The sequence below is a fragment of the Mauremys reevesii genome, unplaced genomic scaffold (genome assembly GCF_016161935.1).
Source record: "Mauremys reevesii isolate NIE-2019 unplaced genomic scaffold, ASM1616193v1 Contig39, whole genome shotgun sequence".
Lineage (NCBI taxonomy): Eukaryota > Metazoa > Chordata > Testudines > Geoemydidae > Mauremys > Mauremys reevesii.
This window is the reverse complement of record NW_024100850.1, coordinates 186,490-207,052: the sequence shown is the minus strand read 5'-3', so window position 1 is coordinate 207,052 and position 20,563 is coordinate 186,490. Positions and strand designations below refer to the sequence as shown.

General features: G+C 49.2%; 1 protein-coding gene across 1 annotated transcript in view; it reads right to left on the bottom strand.

Annotated features, from left to right (window-relative positions):
- Positions 1-20,563, bottom strand: part of LOC120393934 (aprataxin-like) — a 36,730-nt gene that overhangs the window by 13,985 nt on the left and 2,182 nt on the right. The window contains 5 exon segments of the mRNA XM_039518393.1: positions 6,136-6,195; positions 8,146-8,317; positions 8,319-8,479; positions 12,477-12,523; positions 15,873-16,009. Coding sequence (XP_039374327.1) covers positions 6,136-6,195; positions 8,146-8,317; positions 8,319-8,479; positions 12,477-12,523; positions 15,873-16,002 — 570 coding nt within the window. The 5' untranslated portion in view covers positions 16,003-16,009.

The following is a 20,563-nucleotide window of genomic DNA, read 5'->3' as shown; positions in this document are numbered from 1 at the left end:
ACCCTGAATGAACAAAACCGTGGCACTTCCTGTTCTCCTGGAGGCGAATAGGTCTATCTGGGAAACCCCACCTCCGGAAGATTGTGTGGGCGACGCCTGACGGAGGGACCACTCGTGTGAGAGGAACGACCTGCTGAGCCGGTCGGCCAGCGTGTTCTGCACTCCCGGAAGAAAGGATGCTTGAAGGTGAATGGAGTGGGTCACACAGAAGTCCCACAGAAGCATCGCCTCCCTGCATAGGGGGGAAGAGCGCGCTCCGCCCTGCTTGTTCACGAGAACATTGCTGTCGTATTGTCCGTGCATACTGTCACACATCGCCTTGCAGATGGGGGCAGAAAGTTTGGCAGGCCAGACGGATCGCACGCAGCTCGCGGACATTGATATGCAGGGCGAGCTCCTGGTCGACCAGAGGCCTTGGGTGTGGAGATCGCCCAGGTGGGCCCCAACCGAGTGCCGAGGCGCCCGTGGTGAGCGTGGCGGACGGGCGCGGAGGGTGGAACGATCCCGCACACACGGTCTCCGGTCGAGCCACCATCGGAGGGACTCGAGGCCACTCTGGAGACCGTCACCACCATCTCGAGCGGTCCCGATGTGGCCGGGTACACCGACGCCAGCCAGGACTGGAACGGGCGGAGGTGGAGCCGCTGCGCACGCGTCACATACGCAAGCCGCCATGTGGCCCAGGAGGCGGAGGCAGGAGCGCACCGCCGTGGTCGGGAAGGTGACTAGGTCCGTGATGAGGGTGACCATCGCTTGATGGCGGGCGCGAGGGAGACAGGCCCGGCTATGGTGGAGTCGAGGACCGCTCCGATGAACTCCACGCGCTGAGAAGGGATGATAGTGGACTTCGACGCTGATGAGGAGGCCGAGCCGCCGGAAGAGGGACCGGATCTCTGCCACCTGGCCCAGCACTAGTTGTCGAGATTGTCCGCGAACCAGCCAGTCGCCCAGGTACGGATACACGTGGATCTGACGACGGCGGAGGGCTGCGCGACCACCGCCATGCATTTGGTAAAGACCTCGGTGCGGTGGAGAGACCAATGGCAACACCGCAAACTGGTAGTGGGCGCGCCGAGCACAAATCGGAGGTAACGCCGATGAGGAGGATAGATGGCGACATGGAAGTAAGCGCCTTCATGTCGAGGGCGGCAAACCAATCTCCCGGATCCAGGGAGGGAATGATGGTCCCCAAGGTGACCATGCGAAACTTGGGCTTGAGCAGGAACTTGTTCAGCTCGCGAAGGTCCAGGATAGGACGAGCCCGCCTTTCGCTTTGGGGATAAGGAAATAGCGGGAGTAGAATCCCCTGCCCCGCCTGTCTTGAGGCACTGCTTCTATGGCACCCACGCTCAACAGAGTCTGGACCTCTTGCAAGAGGACTTGCTCGTGAGAGGGGTCCCTGAAGAGGGACAGGAGGGTGGGTGGGAAGGCGGGGCGAAACAAATTGAAGGCGGTATCCTGACTGGACTGTTTGCAACACCCAGCTGTCCGATGTCAAATGGGACCACGCCAAAAGAAATGGGAAAGGCGGTTGTAAAATAACGGGAAGGATCCGGTAGGAGAGAGATGGGCCGTCCTCGAGCGTCCCATCAAAAAGCGGACTTGGCCCCCTGTGGAGCCTTGGACGAGGCCTGCCCCTGGTTCCGCCGATTGCCCGACGGGCGACGGCGGTTTTGGGCCGGTCGCCGGCTAGAGTACGGCCGATAGCGCTGTTGGTAGCGGGCTGGTTGCGGCCGGAAGGGTCTGCGCTGTGTCGCCGGCGCAGTGCATTCCGAGCGTGCGGATGGCGATGCGACCGTCCTTCAGGGTCTGGATCCGAGAATCCGTCTTCTCGGAAAACAGACCCTGGGTGTCGAACGGGAGATCCTGGAGAGTATACTGCACCTCCGGCGGCAGGGTAGAAGATTGCAGCCAGGAGATGCGCTCATCGCCACGCCCGATGCCAAGGTCCGAGCCCCGGAGTCCGCGGCGTCGAGGGCAGCCGTGATAGAGGATCTGGAGGACCTCTTTCCCTCCTCCAGCAAGGCCGAGAACTCCTGACGAGATGTTGATGGCAGGAGCTCCGTGAATTTCGCCAGGACGCCAGGATGTCAAAGACGCACTGGCGAGAAGGACCATAATGTTGGCAATCCGCATTTGTAAGCCCCCGCGGAGTAGACCTACGGCCGAGCAGGTCCATACGGCGGCGCCCTTGGATTTGGGCGCTGGGGCAGGTTGGTCGTGTTCTCCCGGTCGTTGACGGATTGAACGACCAGGAGTCCGGAGTAGGTGGGAATAGAGGTACTCATAGCCAGTCGGGGGGGCTAAGTACTTACGCTCGACCCCGCGTGCTGTAGGCTGAAGAGAAGCGGGGGTTTGCCAGAGCGTAGTTGCATTTTTTTGAATTGTCCGCACAAAGGGCAATGCCACTCGGACGGGAGTGTCCGCGCCGACCACATTGGTGATCGGGTCCTCATCCTCCTGGACCTCCGCCACGGGAAGGCCCATGGCCGCCGCCACGCGGCGAAGCAGTTCCTGAAAGGCCCGAAGGTCAATGGGCGGGGGCTCGTTGGCCACAGCCCTGCCACCGCCTCGTCCGCGAGGACGATGAAGAGACGCCCTGCCCGAGCAGGTTCTGGCACCGGGCTGGTGGCTGGACCTCCGCTTTCTGCGGAGTGGCGGGTTGGCGGTCCGTATGAGCGGGACCTCGTGGCGGAGGAGAGGGAGGCGGTCGGCTACCGGTCGCCTCGGGGAGTCTGGTCCCGGCGGTCCCATCCCGCAAAGGAAAGGGGGTGCCCTGTGCCTCATGGTGCGCCCAGGGGACCCAGTAGCCCCACTGCTCGTGATGGAGTCCGTGCGGGGGCGGCCACTGCTGAGCGGCATCGTCTGCACCGGAGGCCACCGACGCTGGGCGGATGGCCAAGGCGGTGCCGAGGCGCCGAGGGAATGACCCGCAGAGGACGGAGACCTCCGCCGACGGAGCCGGGTCGATAAGAGTAGCGACGCTGGACGGCGATCGCGACCGCCGCCACCACGGTGCCGAGCTCGACCGCGCCGAGCTCGACCGACCGGATCTGCGGTGCCGGAAGGACTTCGCGAGTCGCGGTGCCGCGAGCGTGCCGGATGGAGATCTCCGCGGTACCTGCGGTACGGTGACCTGATCTGACCGTGCCGGAGTACGACCGTACCGAGATTGAGAACGGTACCGACTCAGACCGGCGACGGGATGGTGCCCGTGGCGGATGAGGAACGGCGCTGGATGGTGCTCGGTGCCGAGATGAGGAGCGCGCCGAGATCCCGAGCGACGGACGGCGACCCGCGGCGGACCGATCGACCGGAGCGCCTTCCGTGCGCTTCGCCCAGGAGGGCGGCCGTGTCATCCTGGCCGGTTTCCCACTGATGTGACAGTCCGCACCGGGCGGTGCCGGGGCTGGAGGCTCGGTGCCTCTATGAGCCGGATTAGCTCACGCGCAGAGGAGAACGCCTCCGGCGTTGACGGCAGCCTTGGCTCCACCACGGTCGGTGCCGGGAGCGCGGGCGATGCCGACTCGACGGCGCCATGCGGTGCCGGAGTCGAGGCCCAGGGCACGCCGCGACGCCGCAGCCACTCGCGCATCCTCCGCGCGGGCTTTTGCCACTGCTTTCGCGAGCTGCTGACTGTCTGAAGGCGAAGCGAGCGGCGCCGGGTCTTCTTGGTCGCCGCTTAGGCACCGGGCCGCGTGCCGAACGGCTCGGTGCCGCAGGTGCACTCTGCACCGACAAGCCCTCGGTGCCGCGCCGGCGGTGCCGGGGTTGGAGGGACGCCCATAAGGAGCTGTTTGAGGCGAATGTCTCGCTCCTTACGGGTCCGCGGCTTGAAAGCCGAGCAGATAGCGCACTTGTCCGTGCGGTGTCCTTCGCCCAGGCAACGGAGGCAAGAGCCGTGGGGATCACCAACCGGCATGGGCCTCTGGCACGCTGCGCAGGGCTTGAAGCCCGGTGCCTTGGGCATGAGCCCGCACCGGGGGAGGAAAGGGAGGAACTACCCCCCTTATCCTTACCTAAATCACTAACTAACTAACTATTGAACTAACTATACTAACACTAAACGAACTATGTACAAGGAAAAGTAGCGAGAGCTAGGGTTGTGGAGGACAGAGAGCACTCCACAGTTCCAACTGGCCGTCACGGGCGGTAAGAAGGAACTGAGGAGCGGACGGGCCGGCTGGGGTATATATTTAGCGCCATGGCGGCGCCACTCCAGGGGGCGACAGCCGGCCCGCCGGGGTTGCTAGGGAAAAAAGTTCCGAGATGCCGTGCACGCGCGGCGCGCACACCTAACTGGAATGCATTGGAGCAATCACTCGAAGAAGAACAAACTATCCAGGCTTCTACTAGAACTCAATCTCTTGATGCAGTAGAATCATATTACTAAAGGGGGTCAAGATCCAAGTCTGTTTGGCAAAGTCTCTCTGGCTGAGAACAGCAAAGTGAGGGGAAACGTATGTAACGTCAAGAGGGCCAAATACTAGAATAAGTGAGTCCAAACTAAAGCTGCTATGATCCTAGCAGCGCTCTCCTGTGCTGTATTCCACAATAATTTGGGAAACACCCACCTCCAACTCCTTTTAGCAGAAAGGCACCAGTCAGTCCCAGCCAGCCCTTTCCTTCTCTGGTCTAATGGTAGGAGCAACTCCAGGTAATTCAGCTGGAAAGGTCTCAGAAGAAGCAGGAAGCCACTGTCTTCCAAGGACCTTCCACCAAGATTGTCTTTCACCTGATCTCACCCACCTTGCTGGCATTCCTAAGTTGGTTGAACTTCAGGACCTAGTGCAAAGTCCAACTACTCACCCACTAAAAAATTTAATAATTGGAGATATACCAATCTCCTAGAACTGGAAGGGACCTTGAAAGGTCATCAAGTCCAGCCCCCTGCCTTCACTAGCAGGACCAAGTACTGATTTTTGCCCCAGATCCCTAAGTGGCCCCCTTAAGGATTGAACTCACAACCCTGGGTTTAGCAGGCCAATGCTCAAACCACTGAGCTATCCCTCCCCCCCACTCAGGCATTTGTTTATGGTTGGCTGGGATGTGAGCAAATTTTTGTCTAAGAACAGGCTCAGAAATACTGGATCTTCACCCTCTTGCACACCTAGAGGCCAGGGGGTTACCTAGGTTTCATCTTGTTAGAGTAATTTTCCTCCATCAAGATGGAGATTCCAGTCTCCATCTCATAAAATTACTTATTGTGTAATTACTCAAAGTGTGTTCTGAGACTCAAGATCATTATCTGTTGTTTCAGCTAATAAGAGTAGTCAAACTTCCACTTATCAAAAGCACTCTGCTATAGTCTGCAAGATAATATCTCGAGGGGAGGGAGGATAGCCACCACCACATAAGAACTGAAGTTTGAATAGAGACTGGTTCAGACATTAGGCAACAGGTTCAGTATCGTGATACTTAAACATTCCAGTTATCAATTTGATAGATTTATAACAAAAATGAGATCCACCTTTTTAGACTCGAAGCTAAGCTTTCTTGGTTTTATTTTTGTTAGTTTTTGTGTTTTAATAAAATTTACGACACTAATACAGTGTCTCATTTCTTTACCAGCCAGTGTGGTCCAGAACCTCGGAGGACCCAGGAGACAACTGGTCAACTTAACAGCCTGATGACCTCTCCTAATTAGTCCCTGGGTCTCATAAGTGCCTGCTCTAAGCATGGTATTGTGATTGCATTTCAGATTTATTTTTTGGGATCCAGATGTTGAAACAAGCGATACATGCTTTATGCACAAAGCTATAAATGAAACCAAGTGACCATAACAGAGGAAAATCTAGTGCTAGGGACATGACTGTCACAGCATTCTTGGATTCCATGAAATTCCACCCACACTCTCTTTTGTTAATTGGGTCACAGAATCTACCTTTCCTGAATCACAGGTGTTAAGAAAAGCAATTGGGGAGCATCATATTAACAATGGCTCTCCAAGGTTATAGAGGTTTCCTGCTGGCCTGATGGAAAAGGACTAATGCATCTAGAAAACAAGTTGATATACATACAGTACATGCACATTTGGTAATTTTAACATGCACTTGGCTCAACAGCATTCTGAATGGGATGCTCATTGAATGTGGATTGGTAAATTATTCAAAGTATAGTGTGGATCATTCCCACCTGCATTTTTGGGTCTTGCATAGAGATCTTCAGACCTTGACTCCAATGTCCTAAATGTTCCTAGAGTATAAATAGAATAGACACTTTCAGAAGAAATTAAAAAAAAAAAAATCTAATGAAATTGAAGCAGAATCCAAAGTCTTCAAATAATTTTTACTATAACTCCAATATTGCTTTGCTGATACAAATACATACCTGAGTTAAAATAGTTTGTTTGTTTTTTTTAAAAAAAAAAACAGGAAATAATTTCTTTTTAACCTTTTTTTAAAGTAAAGTTTGCAAAGTAAAACATTTTCAGTTGGGAAATTCCAGAATTAGAGTTACCCAGGCAACTCTAATACATCTAATTTGGCCCCTTATACATCTGCATGATGACACAGCCCTTAATTGCATGATCACAGGCCATATTTCTACAGGACTCTGCATCATTCAATGCACAGGGTGGACGATGCTCTGGGAACAAGGCAGCCATTGATATTTCTTTGTATCTTTGTCATTCAGTGGATGACACCAGGCCTTGCTCTATGCCACCATTCAAACCCTCTGCCGAATGCAACACTTTAATTTCATTTCTATTGCACCTATCACTGTAACAGCTTAACCTCACACACATTAATACATTTAGCTTCAACAACAATATAGGTTAGGGTGGGTGAGTTGTGTTTTTTTTAAACAGACGGTGCTCAGGCACTGGGAGATTACACCAATGTCAGCAAAAGCCTCTACTAACTTTGGGTCTCTCAATGACTGGGTGCCCTGTTTGAGACACTTGGGGCCTGATTTTTTCCCCCGAATATGTAGCATTTTATAGCACTCTATATATTCAAAACATGGCACAGATATTAACAAGTTAACCTTCATAACCCCCTCATGAGGCAAGTGTGTAAGCATTACCACTCTTTCAGAGGTTCTCAAACTTAATTGCATCACAACCCCCTTCTGACAACAAAAATTACTACACGGCCCCAGGATGGGAGACGGAAGCCTGAGCCCACCTGAGTCCCACTGCCCTAGGCAGGGGGTCAAAGCCAAAGCCCGAGCCTAGCTGCCCCAGGTGGTGGGGCTCGGGCTTCAGCAAGTCTAATGCCAGACCTGGTGACCCCATTACAATTGGTTCAGAACCCACTTTGGGGTCCCAACCCACAGTTTGAGAACCACTGTGTCTATTTTATGGATGGAGAAACTGAAACAAAGGCAAAGTGATTAGCCCAAGGCCACAGAGTGAATGAGTATCAAAGCCAGGATTAGAACAACACAGGACTCCCTGTGTCCCAGCCCTGTGCTCCTGCAGGCAGGAGTGCTCAGGTCTTGTGGGGGGAAAAAACCAGGCCCCAAGTATGGCACCCAGAAAACGAGGAACACAGAGTTAGTGGCAACCTCTGGAAAGTTTGGTTTCAATGAGTGGGCAGAGGCAGGGACAAATTCCCATTCTTTTAACATAGTTTTTTGATATGTGATGGACGCTTAAGTGTGCTACTCTGAAAAGTGACTGGGAAAAGATCAAGGGGTTTCATTGGTTCCCACTTGCTATTTCCAGGTCAAATCTCCTCTATTTCTAAGTAAAACAATAGATTTCCTAGCTGAGCTCTTCTGGCTCACACTGTCACCCACCAACAAGATTCTTTGCAGCTGGAACCAAAGCCCTGATCCCACAGTCTGCTGCAGGCAGCTGTGTGCACCCATGTGAAGCCCCACTGACTTCAGTAGGGGTCCGTCCATGTAGATCAGACTGCAGGATCAAAGCCTTAGTTAGCAATTATGTGGCTGATGTACAAGCCAGAAGGGAATTCAACTTGCTCCCCCAAAGTTATGTTGGGTTTTCCATGCGAACAGGAGTCACTCAAGTAGAACTGGTTTCTGCTCTACAGTCAGCTGATTTGACTGACTACACTGAGGCTCAGTCTACATGGAAGAATTTTTGATGTTCTCCCACAATTGCTGTAGCACCAGTGCAGCTCCACCAGTGCTGGCAATGATGGGCGTGCTAGGACAGGGTATTCTACTGCTCACCTTGTGGTTGGAAGAGCTGTCCTGGGGAGAGGAGGAAGAACTACTGGTATTGTTTGGCCTGCAGCTTGAACTACCATCTTGCAAGTCTGGTTGCTCCACTTTCATACTTTTTTCAGACATGTTTTTCATGTTACTGTTCCCAGAGTCTATGTATGGCCTCTTGTTTGTTTTGTCTTCCCTTCTGCTCAGCGCCAGACATCCCTGTGACTTCCAAGAATTGTATAGTATAGGGGTAAAGTTTATTCACAAGATGTAGAACCTGTCCTGGCTTCAGCTTCACTTCTTCATCCTTGCCAATATCCACCAAGTCAACACTGGCTGGGTTAACTCCCATCTTTGGATAATCAGAAAAAAAGCACAATGTAGGAATTGGCATACAAGTATAGTCCCAAATTCAGATATACTAAAACCCAACTACTCCAAACTGTTCTAGGGCACCCCTGTCCCTGCAACGCAGAGAGAGACGAGTACATGGCATTTCCTCCACCCTTTTCCACATACTGGAAATCAAAATGCAAATCAAAAATTGGAGTTGGAGGTATAGATTTAGAGCCTCATCCTGCAATCAGAACCGCTAGAGCAAACCCTGCACCAGCATGAAGCCCTAATGAGCCTAATGGGATTCCACATGGGAACAGGGTCTGTGTTAGCAGAGCTGGCTGGGACCACATACCACCATGAAGCCCTGCACCCCACTGGGGCCTGGGTTGGTGGCACTGGCTGTGACCCCACCAAACATGCAGCCACACTGGGATCCTACATGGGTACAGGTTGGTGGAGCTGGTTGTGACCCTGCCTTGCCATGAAGCCCCTGTGACCTCAATGGAGCTGGTCCCCCATTGGTACAGGGTCCACATTAATTGTACTGGCTGTGACCTCATACTGCCATGGAGCCCATGACCCCAATGAGGTCAGTTCCACATGGGTACAGGGTTCATGTTAGGGATATTGGCTGCAGGATCGAGATGTGTCTTCACCTGGGTATTAAGGCCTTTGGCATACTTTTAGGTGCTTGGAAAATAAATAAATAGCAGCTGCATCAAGTCTGACTCAGAATTCAGCATCAGAAACCAGCATCTTGGTTCCAAATAGTTATACTTTCTGATCAGTCTCCTTTAAAGTGATATTTGTCTTCTTACTGTGCTCCAACTGCATGGCATCTTTGGAAGATTCTTCGCATAAGCTGGTTTATTTCATTGGTGACTAGCTCTGTGAGAAGATTTTGCCATTCCAAATATGTGTGAGAACAACTATGGCAGGCCTAATGCTGCCCTCAGTTACACAGGAGTAATGCCATGGGCAGAACTGGGCCTCATGTTACAAATATTTCAAATAAAAAACAATGAAAAAATATAACAAAGGAGTCCTCGTGACACCTTAGAGACTAACACATTTATTTGGGCATAAGCTTTCGTGGGCTATAACCCACTTCATCAGAGGCATTGAGTGGAAAATACAGTAGCAGGTGTATATATATTCATAGTACATGAAAAGATGGGACTTGCATTACTAAGCGGAGTCAGTCTAACGAGACAATTCAATTAAAAGTAGAATACCAAGGAGGAAAAATCACTTTTGTAGTGGTAATGAGAGTGGCCCATTTCAAACAGTTGACAAGAAGGTGTGAGTAACAGGAGGGGAAATTAGTATGGTAAAATTAGTTTTGTAATAACCCATCCACTCCCGGTGTTTATTCAGGCCTAATTTGATGGTGTCCAGTTTGCAAATTAATTCCAGTTCTGCAGTTTCACGTTGGAGTTTGTTTTTGAAGTTTTTTTTGTTGAAGAATTGCCACTTTTAAGTCTGTTATTGAGTGACCAGGGAGGTTGAAATGTTCTCCTACTGGTTTTTTAATGTTATAATTCCTGATGTCAGATTTGTGTCCATTTATTCTTTTGGCCAATGTACATAGCAGAGGGGCATTGCTGGCATATATAAGCAAACTCAGCAATGCTCTTCACAGCTACCCTATTAAAAGTACACTCACAAGGTGAGTTAAACTGAAACTTTGACCTACCTTTTCTTTCATAGCTATTTACAAATCTATATAATCCTTGTGTGTTTCTTCCTTTGAAAACTCAAGTGCTTCCAGAAGCTCTGCTGGTGGCTCTAGAGGTAGCATTGTCCTCTCCAAGTCGGTTATAACTAAGGCTAAGTTTTTGTCATGGATATTTTTAGTAAAAGTCATGGACAGGTCACAGGCAATAAATAAAAATTAACGGAAGCCCGTGACCTGCCCCTTTCACTAATAATAGCCCTGACAAAAGGGGTAGGTGGGTTCAGCACCCACTGCTGTGTTGTGTGGGAGCTCCAGGGTAACCCCACTGCCTGCCACAGTGGGGCAGCTGCGGGGTCCCACCGTGGCAGGGTCCCCCAGCCCTCTGCCACAGCTGGGCAGCTGCAGGGTTCCCCCACCAGGGCAGGGACTGGGAGCTGCAGGGGCGGGGCTGGCTGGGAGCTCCAGCCCCAGGACAGAAAATGTCACGGAGGTCAATGGAAGTCACAGGTTCCGTGACCTCCATGACATAACCGTAGCCTTAGTTATAACCAATACCCCGGCATTGCTGGGAGAGAGGGGGACAAAACAGAGAGGGGTCAGCTCTTGGAGGAGACTATACTGCAGTCAAGTTCACTTGAGGTTGAGCTACTTGTATTCTTGAGGAACTGGATTCCCTGCTTCCATTAAATGCTTTTAGTTAATTATACAATCAACACTGGACAAAACCAGATTCAGCCTCTAAACACTGCCTCCAGGTTTCTCTTTAGCAGAGTTCCTGTTGGATACCTGCAAGGTCCACACAATGGCACTATGACTTGAAGCCCCAGGCACTCTGCATGAGTAGAGGTTTTAACTGGATCTCAGGATATTCTGCTGAATGATAATGCCCTAAATTTTCTGCTGCTTTCTGAATAATGCTTTATGCTGAAAAAAATTTTCTTCACTTTCCATCCTGAACCATGTGCTGTTTAAAGGCTACTCCCTGATACCCTAGCACTGCACTTCATTCAGGCCAGAAGCAATCCTCGTATACAGTGAAACTTGCACTAAGTGCCATCTTCAGCGGCAACTGCCTATCTGAATACAGTCACAGTGTTCCCAATGTTTCTTATACAGTTATATTCAAACTGTAATTAAAGCTTACTCACGAGGCAACCAGTGATTGCTGATCCCTTAGGGGTTTCACTGAATATAGTTTGCAGCCACGTGTAAAACATTTATCAAGCAGCTGGGGTCTTTGGAAGAAAGATTTGTTTCTAACCAAGCTCAGTGAGACTGCAGTGGTGCTTTTTGGACCTGTAGGGCACTCCATGCAGAGTACAGTTTTTGTAGTACAGTAGTGTAGTGATTTCTGTGAAAAGCCAGTTTCTCTCTCTGGTAGGTCACCAGTCTAATTTGGACACAAATTAGTTGTGACAAAGTTAATTACCATTAGATGGCCTGAATAAAATAATTTTATTGATCCCAACTCTACCCCTAACAGTCAAGTGTTAGATGGGACTGCAAGGATAACTCCCAAGATGATCAGGTACTATGATGATTAACACACCCAGAAACCAGGACAAACAGAGAGGCCTTGTCAAGGCTAGGAAAACAGGCTGTTTTATTAAATATATCTGCTAACCCTGGACGAGGAACCTAGTAAAAGTGTTAAACCCTGTCTACCCTGGATGCTAAATAGCGTTTAAAATTGTGTTAATTAAAACACTACCTTTTCTCCAAGTCTAGACAGCCCAGACAGGCCACCCCCAGGCCCCAGCAATGGGGGTGGGGAGGCAACATGAGCAGCAGCAGAAATCTTAGGCCACATCTACACCACAGGACTATAGCACCATAGCAATGCCATAACGAGACACAGTCCGCCAGTGACAGATGGGGTTTTTCCATCACTGTATACAGCACCATCTCCCTGAGCAACAGTAGCTAGGCTGATGGAAGCATTCTTCCGTTGACCTACCTGCATCTACACCAGCAGTTAGGTTGGCATAGCTACAGTTCTCAGAGATGTGGATTCTTCATACTCCAAGCAACGTAGCCACAACCATCTAAATGTTAAATCTGGACCAGACATAAATATTAGCCATCTTCCAGGATGTTACCCAGTGCAAGGAAGAGGAGTGAAACAGCCCTCCCACTGCAGCATACAGAAGTAGTATTACAGCACTAGCTTATCCACTAAACTCCCTGATTGACCCCTTCTCCAATGTCTGGACATTTTAGATTGCAAGCTCTGTGATGGGATTGTGTCATCTGCCATGTTTTGTAAAGTGACAAGCATAATGACAACCCTCAGTAAATAAAAGTAATACTGGACATCTATAAATGAACATACCTGTTTGATCTTGACATACCCTTTATTACAGTCCGCTTTTAGCTGAACTGAAAAGAAGAAACAAAGCATCAGAGAATTACTTAAACATAGGAGTCAGACTGCTGGAGTAAATTGGCACAGCTCTACTGACACCAAATTCAGCTGGGGATCTGGCCCACAATGTATGTTCCTATTAGCTTTCATCAAATGGGTGAAGACAGAAATATAGATCCTAATTGAACTCACTGGTTCAGTTTATTTAGTTAATTTACAATTAATAAATAATACTGAGAGTGTCAACACATCTATTTAGAAGCCTTGACACGCATATTAAAACTGTATGCAGCTTAAACATAGCACCGACCTCGTTTTGAGTTCACATTTTCTGAAATCCCAGATTTCTGTATTAAAGTTGTGTCAACATGTGTTGCTAATATTCTTCTCCCTAGACAAAATTACAAGCATCTACACAGCAGATTGCTAGAAATTACAATGAGCCTACTTAATGACTGTCCTGCCTTATCAATGGGATTTCTATTAATGTACATGAAATAAAGTTTCCCAGCATTGGCCTTTCTAAAGTTCCAGAGCTCACATGTGGCTTATAAACCATACAGTTTTTTGACTCACATCTGTATAATGATTCCAATCATAAGGAACTGACTGATGTGCCTGAACAAAGGAGGAAATAGATTGGAGTCATCCCAAGTATCCACTCTCATGAGATTTTATAGATTTTTCAATGAGCTAAGCTTGGTTGTCAAAATATTCGACAGATCTTCTTTAAAAAATTTGCAGCTAGCACCACTTGGTATTTTATAGTTGTACTAGAGGATATGATACAAAGGAAACTATGACAATCATATACTTGCTACAGAACCTTTTATAGAATTCTATAGCAGTGGTTCTCAAACTAGGGCCGCTGCTTGTTCAGGGAAAGCCCCTGGCGGGCTGGGCCAGTTTGTTTACCTGCCGTGTCCGCAGGTTCCGCCGAGCGTGGCTCCCACTGGCCGCGGTTTGCCACTCCAGGCCAATGGGGGCTGCAGGAAGCGGCATGGGCCAAGGGACGTGCTGGCCGCCCTTCCTGCAGCCCCCATTGGCCTGGAGCGGTGAACTGCGGCCAATGGAGCCGCGATAGGCCGAACCTGCAGATGCAGCAGGTAAACAAACCAGCCCGGCTTGCCAGGGGCTTTCCCTGAACAAGCAGCGGCTCTAGTTTGAGAACCACTGTTCTACAGAATTTAACAGAGACTGCTACCCTAGCTACAAAATGCATATAGTTACTTTTCAATTTATGAAATGCACCTACTGGCACTTCTAGGAATATGAACAATATATAAAAATCAAATTCACTGGACCCTGGAGAGAATGTCAAACTCAAAACACTCTCCACCATCTGTAAAGGTAGCAAAGAGTCCTGTGGCACCTTATAGACTAACAGACATATTGGAGCATGAACTTTCGTGGCTCCAAGCTCATGCTCCAATATGTCTGTTAGTCTTTAAATTGCCACAGGACTCTTAGCTGCTTTTACAGATCTAGACTAACATGGCTACCCCTCTGATACTCTCCACCATCTATCAGTTCTATTCAGTGATGAGCTGCCAAAATATTAACAACCGGTTCCCTCCTCCTCACCCCACGAGGGTGACCCCAGCCCCAGGGGACTCCTGCCCCGCCCCAGGACCCCTGCCCTATCCATCCCCTTCCCTGTCCCTTAACTGCCCCCTGCCACTCCTCTTATTCCTGATAGCCCCCCGGGACCCCCGCCACATCCTACCCCCCCTTCTCTTTTTCCCGACTGCCCCTGGAACCCCTGCCCCTGACTGCCTCCCACCCTGCCCCCCCAGGACCCTTCCCCCATTCAATTCCCCTGTTCCCTGCCCTCTGACCACCCCAGTCCCGACCCTAATCCACCCCCGCCCTCTATCCAACACCCTCTCCCTGCTCCCTGTCCCCCTTACCCTGCTGCTGGAGATGGGAGCCGTGCCACCCAGAGTCGGGGCTGGGAGCCACAGGCGCTGGGCTGCAGTCGGGGTCCAGGTCGGCGTCTGGATCCGCCCAGAGCCTCACCGCCGGCCGGACCCAGCTTCACTCGGCTGGCGGCGCTCAGTCCCTGGCCGACGCCGGCCGACGCTGACCCGACTCTGGCCGGGCGGGCGGCTCGCTCGGCCGACGCCGACCCGACTCTGGCCGGGCAGGTGGCGCGGCTCTGACCCCGGCCCTGACTCTGGGCAGCGCGGCTCCGCACCGGCCCCCGGCTCTGACTCTGGCTGGCGGGCTGCGTGTCTCCGGGCCGGACCCGACTCGACCGGGCGGTGAGGCTCGGCCGAGCCGAGCCGAGCCGCCCGCCCGGCCAGAGTCCGGATCGGCGTCCGGCCCGGAGCCGAGCCAAGCCGCCCGCCCGGCCAGAGTCCGGGTCGGCATCCGGCCCGGCGTCCGGCCAGGGACCGAGCCGCATCGCCCGCCCGGAGCCGCGCCGCCAGCCCGCCCGGGGTCCGAGCCACGCCGCCCGCCCGGGGTCCGAGCCGGGGGCCGGCCCGGAGCTGCGCCTCCCGACCGGGACACGCGGCGCCTCCCACCCCACCCCACCCAGCTTACCTGCAGGAAGCTGCTGCTTCCTTCAGCCCTCCCAGGCTTCCCGCTAACAGCTGATTGACAGGAAGCCTGGAGGGAGAGCCTTCAGAGGAGGAGACAAAGCTGGAGCCAGGTGAGCTGGGACTAGGGGCGGGGCGGGGCGCGGCACTGCTGGAACCTTTGTTACATTTAAAAGCCCTTTACAACCAGTTCTAAAAGGGTTTCTAAATTTAACAACCGGTTCGTGCAAACCGGTGTGAACCGGCTGCAGCTCACGACTGGTTCTATATGAGTTTACAGGTTTTCAACAAACTATGTATAAGACTGTTTTACAAAGATCAATTTCTACTCCTCCTGGTGGCAGAAATGCCATGTTCCCTCATGCCTGTCAGATTATAGGGCCCTTTGCGACCTCCTATAAAGAGAACAGAATAGCTATAATAGGTAAGCAGCTCTACCTAGAGAGCGGAGATCTTCTGTGGCTAGAAGACCCACTGGATTGGAGCCCCATGACTGATGATTACACAGCAAGCCAGAGAGATGCCTGCTTTGGTTTTCAGAGAGAAGCTGTAGTTCCCACCTGAACCGCCCATTGCTTAAATATAAGATTAAACCCCAATCACTGCCAGCTGGGCTTTAGAGTGTACAGTCTATACAGTCTATCAAAATAATGTAACCAAACAGAAGAACAATGAAACCTCACAAAATGAATCTCACAATCTGACATGACACCATCACAGAATTTCTATACTTGTACCTCACCAGTTTCTTACACTTTTTTTGGAACTGCTGGGTTGTCATCAAGCCAGCAGTTGCATGTAAACTGAAGCTGTAACTTACCTTGTTGCCGTGAACACTTCTTGTCTGTTATCTCCGTCTCTGGGCCACGCCCTATCACTACTGTTTTTAAGTGTGGCAGTTTGATTCGCTGACAGCATTTATCTTTCCTCACTAGCCAGCACACCTGCATAATTGCACTGTGGAAAAAAAACAAGAGGAGATTGTCTGACAGGATTACATTCAGATAGGGATTATGAGAATTTTTCAGGTTTATTTTACATCAGCTGGGAAAAAAAGCCACTCTTGGGCCAGGTCTACACTACAGAGTTTTGTTGGTCCCCAGTTTCAACATAGAAAAAACAAAACACACAATACATGTTGAAGAGGCAGCTATACTGGCAAAACAGCCCTTTTGCTGATATAACCTGTGTCATTCTTAGAAGTGGTTCACTATATTAACAAAATATCTCCTTATGCCAATGTAAGCTGCATCTCCACTAGGGACCACGACAGGAGACTTGGAATTCCTGGGTTCTATTCCCACTAAATTTCTGAGCCCTCTCTCCTCTCCCCCCGCCACGCCCCCACTATAAAAACTCCATGGACAACTGGTGCCACAATAACTTTTTTTCTGCATATAAAAGCCAGGGCCAGTATTAGGGTGTAGCAAGAAGGGCAACTGCCCAGGGCCCCATGCCACAGGGGGCCCCAGGAAGCTAAACTGCTCAGACTTTGACTTCAGGCCTGGGTGGCAGGGCTCAGGGCCTCAGCCCCAGGCAACGGGGCTTCAGTTTTCTGCCCTGAATCACAGCAAGTCTAATGCCGGCCCTGCTTGGCAACTGCCCCCACCTCCTCCTCCAAGGGCCCCTAGACCTCTGATTGAGAACCACTCCACTAAATCACTCATTGGGTGACCCTGATTAAGTCATGTAAGACTCTGGTGCAATTTTCCCAGGATGGGGTCATCCTGAAATTACTGGGGCATATTTACAACCTGAACTATAGATTAAAGGTTCTTTTTGTCATCCTCTCACCACCACATTTTTGTTCCATCTGCATTACAGCAGGACAACTGCTACCTATTATGCTGAATAAGTCAAGCGACTAAACATAATTATATATTTGTATTGTGGGTGGGGTTTTTTTTAACTACACATATAAGCACATCTTAAATCATCTCACTCAAATTATGATGAGCATTATTTTTCCTACTGGAAAAAATCCTAATCATGTTGAAATCTAAAAGGAACAAAGTTTGACAGAATATACAAAGTACCTCCCAAACAGCTAATTATGTCTGCACTACTATCCAGCATGGAAAGTTCTCTCTCTGGAAAACCTCACATAAATTATCAGTAACCATTTCATTTTTACTTGACATACCTTACTGGATAGCTACAAAAACAAGGAGTCTGGTGGCATCTTAAAGTGGCACAGATTACTGGATAGCTGTTATTTTACAGATGATTTTGTATCAAAATTCAAAACAGAGCAGTTAATTTTAACATTAATCAGCCACCATATCATATGGATCAAGTACCAAAGAAGTGCCATTATCAGAGGAACATAGGATTGCAAGTGACCTTCTGAGTCACTGAATCCAGTCCTCTGCAATTGCAAGCAACCCTGTCATATAATCCTACTTATAAACTTATCAAGCTTCCTCTTAAAACTACTTAGGTTATTTGCCCCCACTACTATTGGGAGCATGTCCCAAAACCTCACTCCTCTGATAGTTGGAAACCTTTTTTCTAATTGTCCAGGAATAATGATGCACTTCATGGTACTTCAGTGTCTATATTGAGTAAAGACAATTTTTTTCATGAATAAAAATGAACTCAAGTGACTGAGACAAGGAAGGCCTTGCCAGCTGATGGTGTGCTAGAACAGCATTTCTGAAACGGGGGATACTCCAGGGGGTCCATGGGCCCCTCTGATCAACTCCTCCCTCTCAGTGCCCCCTTTATGCTGGGGAACAGTGAAGGAGGTGCTGGGAAGGAAGGGGAGGAGCAAGTACTGTCCGCACCACTCCCAGAAGTGGCCAGGGTGACAGGGATGTGGGGGATCAGTACCTTCTCGGTGGATATGAATCACTTCAATTGGGGTATGTTGACAACACCCAGTCTGCCTGATTCAGAGACAGTGGCTATCTCCATGTAAAATCCTAAGGGAAACAAGGCACTGCAGTTTTCATCTCGATGTAGCTAATTGAGGTAAACCAGAGGTGTGGGAAGGGTAAAGAAAAGAAGGAGGGTAATACGGTTGTCCTCAACATTAGGTACATTGAGAAAAAGCTACCTGTGCTTTGTCTCTACTAGGATTTATACTGCTACTGTATCTTCCATTCCATGCATCTGATGGAGTGGGTTCTAGCCCACGAAAACTTACACCCAAATAAATTTGTTAGTCTCTAAGGTGCTTCAAGGACTCCTGGTTGTTTTTATGGATACAGACTAACACGGCTACCACTTTGAAATCTACTAGGATTGTACATTGAGATAGTGTTTAGCTAACGCATATCTTCCAGAAAGGCATCCACAATCTTGATCTGCAGACATCAAGAGAGGGAGAATTCACGATTTCCATTGGTGGTTTGTTCCAATAGTTATTCTAAATTTGTCTTAATATTTATTTTAATTAGTCAGGTGTCAGCTTCCAGCCTCTCTCTGCTAGATTAGAGTCCTTTAGTACCTGGTATTTTCTCCCCATTAAGGTACTTATACACTAATAAAGTCACCTAACTTCTTATTGTTAAATTAAAGAGCCTGAGCTCTTTATGTCTCTCACTGTAAGGCATTTTCCCCAGACCTCAAAGCTTTTTTACTGGCTTTCTTCTGCACCCTCTCCAATTTTTCAACATCCTTTTTAAAATGAGGACACCAGACCTGGATGCAGTATTCCAGTATTGGTCTCACCAGTGCTGTATACAGAAGTAAAATGACTCCCTTATTCCTATTCACTATTCCCAACATCACACAGAGATCTCATATTCAGTTGCCTGTCCACTATATAGCCCCTACTTCCTTTTCAGGAAAATTGCTTTCCAGGATATAGGTACCCATTCTATAGGGTTGACCTGTAGTCTTTGATCCTAGATGTATACCTGATTTGGCTGCATTAAAACATGTTTTGTTTGAATGGGCCCAGCTTACCAAGTGATGTAGATGGCTGTGTGTGACAGGCCTGTCCTTAGAATTATTTACTACTTTGCCAATTTTTGTGTCATCTGCAAATTTTATCAGTACTGATTTTATATTTACGTCCAGATCAGTACTGAAAGTATTGAATGGCATTGGGCCTAGCACTGATCCCTGAGAATCCCACTTCTTTTAGCAGTAAAGATGTAGCTAACATGAGTGCAATTGGTCTTTTGGAGTGTTAATGGTGATCTTTCTCTCACACAGCATAGGACAGCAGCATCAGGGCTCCTCCCAAGTTATACTGATATAGTTATACTGGTAAAACTCAATGAGGGACACACTTACAGGAACACCTTTATTGGGTTAACTTATGAAATTTAAGCTAAACTGAAAGAATGAGACTGTCCAAGCAGGGGGGAGGGGTTATAACAGGATAACTGTTTATATCAGTTTAAATTCACACCTCAACTACACTTCACACTGGGGGGAGGGATAGCCCCAGGGTTGTGAGCTCAATCCTTGAGGGGGCTGTCATAAATAGATAGTTAAGGGTTAATGTCTCTTTTACCTGTAAAGGGTTAAGAAGCTCAGTAAACCTGGCTGACACCTGACCCAAAGGACCAACAAGGGACAAGATACTTTCAAATCTTGGTGGAGGGAGTTCTTTGTTTTGTACTCTTTGTTTAGGGGGTTGTTCTGCTCGGGACTGAGAGGGACCAGACATCAATCCAGGCTCTCCAAATCTTTCTGAATCAGTCTTATGTTTCAAACTTGTAAGTAGCACAGGCAAGGCGTGTTAGTCTAATGTTTGTTTTCTCAACCTGTAAATGTTCCTTTTTGCTGAGAGGATTTTACCTCTGTTTGCTGTAACTTTGAACCTGAGGCTAGAGGGGGTTTTCTCTGGGCTATATAAATTTAAGTACCCTGTAAAGTATTTTCCATCCTGATTTTACAGAGATTATTTTTACCTTTATTTTCTTTAATTAAAAACTTTTTTTTAAGAACCTGATTGATTTTTCTTTGTTGTAAGATCCAGGGAATTGGGTCTGGACTCACCAGGAGTTGGTGGGGGAAAGAAGGGGGAAATGGTTAATTTCTCCTTGTGTTAAGATCTAAGGGGTTTAGATCTGTGTTCCCCAGGGAAGGTTTTGGGGGGACAGAAAGTGTGCCAGACACTGATTTCTGGCTGGTGGCAGTGTTACCAGATCTAAGCGCTAGGAATTAAGCTTAGAAGGGTCCATGCCGGTCCCCACATCTGTACCCTAAAGTTCAGAGTGGGGGAGGAACCTTGACAGGGGCCATTTATGGAACTGGGGTAAAAAATCTGTCTGGGGATTGGCCCTGCTTTGAGCAGGGGGTTGGACTAGATCTCCTGAGGTCCCTGCCAACCCTGATATTCTATGATTCTACGCTATAGCTTGCCAATGTAAGCAATTTAGAACATTTGTTTTTAAAACAGATTTAGGGCTTGTCCACACTAGTACTTTACAGCACTTCAACTTTCTTGCTCAGGGGTGTGAAAAACACTCCCCTGAGCACTGCAAATTTCAGTGCTGTAAAGTGCCAGTGTAGTCAGTGCACCAGTGCTGGTAGCTATTCCCCTCATGGCGG